Genomic DNA, 5521 nt, shown 5'->3' on the forward strand with positions numbered 1-5521 from the left:
TTAATTTTAATAGTGTACAGAAAATGAATTTCATTTGTCCCACTAATGATCTGTTAAGCATAAGCAATAGAACCCTTTTGTGCAAACTTACACACACAAGCACCTCAGCCTTTAAGAATTACAGCATCTCTGAACTTGAACAACACTTCAGGTGTTCAGTACACACAATTTATTCCTCAGATATATTACTAGGAACTTAACTGCTTTGAAGAAAATTTTGACTGTCCAATCAGCCGTTGAATGCTTTATGACAACTAGTACTTCCTATCAACGAGAAGGAGAGTTTACATTTGGAAAGAATTTTATTATTCTTCATTAGGAAAAAAGGACAAACGGTTGGGTAGCATGATGATAAAATACAAATGATCACATCCACTGTTGGGATTTTCACTGTGGTGTAAAAGGAATAAAAGTTTGCGATATTGTTGGAGCAATAGAAGAACACAAAACAGCTGACTAACAGTAAGATGGTGTGGGTGGCCTTGTTCTCAGGTGCTGACTGGGAAGCAAGCCTGGGACTATGGAGGTGCTGGACTGGCTTGTGGTGTCGATACAGGAGGCTCACCATATAGAGGCTGGTGGTGATCATGAGGATAACAAACACAAGATCTCGAAATAATAAGATAGAGATGAAATACCATGATCTATTATCTTCTATCAGCTGCGTCTCACAATATGCATTGTAAATCCCGGGACCAACCAATGTGAAATTCCTTTTGGCTTTCATAGCTGTAATGACTGGGATGTAGATGACCATATTGATGACCCAGAAGGAGAGGAAAGAAGGGAAAATCCACACTGAAGACTTAGATTTAAGCCACACCCACTGGGCATGGCTAGAGCTGATGGTGATGGCCTGAAAAGCACTGAGGAGTGAGGTGGTACTGATGGCCAGTCCCCGGGTGACTCTGAAGAGGTACACCACCACTTTGCAGCCCACATTGTCCAGAAATTGCTGGATTCTGAAGCATGCTATGATGTCTGGTAACATTGTGAAGGTGAGGTTCAAGATGTTGACCAGAGTCAGGTACATGAACATGGTATCGATAGGCTTCTTCAGATGACGTTGGAATAAAAACATGTACAGATAGAGCATGGAGAGCAGGGAGTTCCCCATGATACCAACACACAGCTGGGCTATGAGGAAAAGCCCCCATATTGAGGCACCTGAGAACATCGCTAAGGTGTTTGTGAGGTTTGATGCATAGATAAGTAGGGAGTCTATACAGGAGAGAAAAATCAGTGCACTGGATTATGTATCCATTCCAAATTGAGCTTCACAAAGAATATGGATGATCAAAGTCAGTTTCAGGCCCAGGGGTGGCCCTTCTGGAGTGGGATGCCAAAGACAAAAGATCTAAAGAATCTAGAGGACAGAAATGGTTGAGATTATAGAAAAGAAACCCTGTCTCACATCATGGGTCCTAGTGCCTTCACTAGGAGAACCGTGGGCCTGTGGTACACAGGAATTTGCATATTATGATTTCTTTAGTCTCCAGATTATTATATATGCTCTGTGTGTGTGTGTGTGTGTGTGTGTGTGTGTTTGAAATCTTGTAGCTTATCTGAGGGCCTGAATGGTACCCTGTGTTCTTGAATTATTGCTAAAAGCTAGGAGCTTCACCTCCATCTTTATGCTGATTAATTGGAGATAAGTCTCATAGACATTCCCGCCTGGGCTGGCTTCATATCATGATCCTCACGTCTCAACTCCCTGAGTAGCTAGGATTATAGGTGTTAGCCACTAGTATCCAGTTACAATCTGTCATTTGAAAACACATCTAATCAGTGTTACATAAGAAAGGTAAGGGACTGACCATTAGTTCAAGCTCCAGCATTCCCAAACGAATGTTTACCACCCCAGGAAGTTTTCAGGTAAAATGCTTCCTGTGAAGAAATGACAAACTGGGGAAAATTCCTGGGTAAACTTTTAAAATAAGCTTCAAAAGAGGAGTAGGCCAAATATACCAGATGTGAACATGTTTTCACACACTCCCTGAAAACTCAGTGATGTGCTCGGAAGGTGGCTCAGTAGTAGAGCACTTACCTTGCATGCATGAGGCCCTGGGTACCATTCTTAGCACCACATAAACAAAAAGAAAAACGCCAGAAGTGGCGCTGTGGCTAAAGGGGCAGAGAACTAGCCTTGAGCTGAAGAGCTGAGGGACAGCGCCCAGGCCCAGAGTTCAGGCCCCACGACCGGACCCAAAACAAAACAAAACAAAACTCAGTGAAGCATTGTACTGACCATGGTTCTATATTAGCATGCCTTGATATGAAATGGAGTATTTATTCCAGAGATGAAATGCCAGTGTATTTCTGGATGGAAATGATACAAAAGTCTACATAAACCATTCTTGCACTATGATAAAACACTGGGACAATGGAACAGGAACCTAACATTCAAAGTAGGCTTCAGCTCACTCATTACCGTATGCAGTGGTCACTGGAGTAGAAGTGAGGAAAATATAGCAATAGATATAGGAAATCTCCTGTGTGATAGATTCAGTATATGTAAGTGGTGAATATTTTTATCATGCAGAGATCTTGTTCTTGTTTCATGTTAAAAAATATCTATGACGTCCCTAACAATGTATCTATGGGTGTTGAAATTTTTCCATTAAAATTGGTGGAATAAAGTCACTTGTTGTTTGGAGAGTTTGTCAATTATGAGAGAGTGTGAGTGAATGCATCAGTGGTACACAGTAGCTACTATGTGGAAAAGGAGCTATACAACTTGTGGTTGAGAACTGGATGGGAAGATTGGGAAAGGTAAAGTTAGCAATGGCATTATCCAAAAGGAAATGTAGTGAACAAGGTGGCACTGTGGCTCAAAATAGCAGAGCGCTAGCCTGGAGCTTAAAATCTCAGGAGGAGCATGTACACCCTGAGTGGATGCCTCACAACTGACAAATATTTATATTCATTACCTGACTTATGAAATAGTAACCCTTGTATATCACCTTTATAAATAAAACTACAAAATAAGAATGAAAATGATACTGATAAAAACTAAAATTCTAATATCTGTCATTTCACAGAATCCATAAACTATAACAAAAACATTTGTAGCTTGTGCCAGTAGCTCTCTGCTATAGTCCTAGGTACTCAGGAGGCTGAGATCTGAGGATCATGGCTTGAAGCCAACAGACTTTGAAAGTTTGTGACCCTTACCTTTCATAAATTACCAAAGTAGCTAGAAGTGGCTCTGTCGCTCATGTGATAGAGTCCTAGCCTTGAGCACAAAAACTCAGGGACAGTGTTCCAGCCCTGATTCAAGCAACAAGACAGACAAAAACAATTAAATAAACATACATACATACATACATACAAGAAAACTATAGGCCAAAGAATAAATTATTAATAAAACAATTTAGGCCTCTCCCAGGTTACTGCAGATAAAATCAATCTAGGAAACAGTGAGGTTTGCAAGTTCCCTTCAGAAAACATTATTGCCACCCTGATTCAAATTACAACACGGATAGCAGGAAATGTTGTAAAGCTGGGGTAAGGAGGATGCTAAAGTCTTCTTACCTCTTCCTACCTCATGTTCCTGTCAAGGCTGAGAGCTGCACAATGCTGGCTCACGAGGCACAGCTTCCTGGAGGCAGCCTGGCATTGTGGATAGGCTGCCCGTGCCCAGCCTTGACTATGAACCATACCAGGGTGATGAGGCTTCTCCCAGTGGACATCAATCAGTGTCACTTGCTGTCTGGTTGGCCTTGTTTACAGACTTCAATCTGATGTCCCCACAAGACATGCAAAACTCTCTCCCAGGTGCCAAGGCAATCTCTGAGAGAACATATTAAGTTGATTACTTAGAGAAAAGAATTACAAAATCAAGATGTGTGTTTTTTCCAAGTCAAACTCATCAGAAAGTAAACTTCAGGATGTTGCTGGTAATTAAAAGTTAGTTCTCACAGCCTTGGGGACATACTGAGTGGAACCCAGAGCGCTCTCTGTCTTCCCTGCTGGGGGCCTTGGCTCTGCAGTGCACAGAATCTGGTGGGCCAGCTGTGGAGGGCTCCTGTACCCCACAGCACGGGAGTCAGGATTCTAATGCACAGGCTGTGCTACAAGGTTTTCTCCTGTCCAAAGCTCTGGACACATATTGATAAGCCATGTAAAAAATAAGAACAGAAAATTTCCCTAACTCAACGCGGAATCTCATCCACCTGGTGGAGATATGTAGAACCCATACCAGACAGGGTGCCAGAAAAAATACCACTAGAAACATCAAAGTGAAAACGCTGAACTTCAAAAGCAAGAAACCATTTTTAAATGCAGCAAACTAAAGAAGGAACTTTATTACAAAAGAAAAAAGATGAGAATGACTGCAGATTTCTCCATACCAACTTAATGCAAAGAGAGCCTGTAGTGGTATAATTAAACCCCCAAATGAGAACAATTGGCAACCCAAACTGGTGTAATCAGCCTGGCTAAAAACCACAATAGTTAGTGAATGCAAACCTTCCATGACAAACAACAACAACAAAAAGAATCCATAGAATTACATCAGAACTACAAGGCATAATAAAGGAAAGTCTAAAATTAGAAAATAGAAAACAATCAAAGTAAACACAGCATTATATAAAAATCACTACACTATGAATAAATACAAGAATTCAATATATAGAATTGAATAAAGATCATTAGAAGTCTAGTAACTACCAAAGAGGAAAAAAGCACATGAACAGAAAATAACAAGATGGCAGGAACAATGATGGAGTTCTACATAGTGACATTCAACATCAATGGGTAAACTCTCCAACCTAAAGATGTAAGCAGTATATTGGAAAAAAAATACAAAACAACTGTAACAACAGAAACTCATCACACAAAGAAAAATAAATTCAGAACTAAAAGATTAACAAAATTCATCATGGAAATACATCTTGCAAGAAGGCCAGAGTAGCCACATTGTTATCTGATAAAATGTATTCCTACTAAAATCAGTACAAAGAGACAAATAAAACCATCACATATTGGGGCTGGGAAGGTGGCTCAGTGGTAGAGCACTTGCCTTGCATGCCAGAGGCCCTGGGTTCAATTCCTCAGCACCACATAAACAAAAAGAAAGAAGCCGGAAGTGGCGCTGTGGCTCAAGTGGTAGAGCACTAGCCTTGAGCTGAAGAGCTGAGGGACAGTGCCCAGGCCCAGAGTTCAGGCCCCACGACCAGACCCAAAAAAAAAAAAAAACCCATCACATATTAACAAAGTACATGATCCACAAAGAGGAAATCATAGTGGATAATATTTGTGCACCAAACCAGGGAAGACATAAAGATATTAAACAAGTACTCTTAGCCTCACAGAACCTCATAGACCTCAACACAGTAATAGTGGGAGATTTTAACACCTCACTTTCATCAAAGGATAGGTCAACCAAACAAAAATCGCAAAAACGTTTCTGAATTAAATAACTCCATTACTCAAATGGACATAGAAGCCCTCTAGAAAGTATTTTACCCAACAAGCACACAACTCACATTCTTTTCAGCAGCACATGGAACATTTTCCA

General features: G+C 40.7%; 1 protein-coding gene across 1 annotated transcript; it reads right to left on the reverse strand.

Moving 5' to 3' along the window:
• Nucleotides 1-229: 229 nt before the first annotated feature.
• LOC122125669 (vomeronasal type-1 receptor 2-like) lies at nucleotides 230-1117 on the reverse strand. The gene has a single exon (XM_042700209.1). The coding sequence runs from the start codon at nucleotides 1115-1117 to the stop codon at nucleotides 230-232; it is 888 nt and encodes a 295-aa protein (XP_042556143.1).
• Between the last annotated feature and the right edge of the window lie 4404 nt (nucleotides 1118-5521).

Source organism: Dipodomys spectabilis, unplaced genomic scaffold (genome assembly GCF_019054845.1).
Source record: "Dipodomys spectabilis isolate Male_0828 unplaced genomic scaffold, ASM1905484v1 ptg000266l, whole genome shotgun sequence".
In the NCBI taxonomy this organism is placed as follows: Eukaryota; Metazoa; Chordata; class Mammalia; order Rodentia; family Heteromyidae; genus Dipodomys; species Dipodomys spectabilis.

Excerpts from the sequence above, each read along its gene's own strand:
- LOC122125669 (XM_042700209.1), bottom strand. The coding sequence starts at position 1,117 with ATGGGGAACTCCCTGCTCTCCATGCTCTATCTGTACATGTTTTTATTC.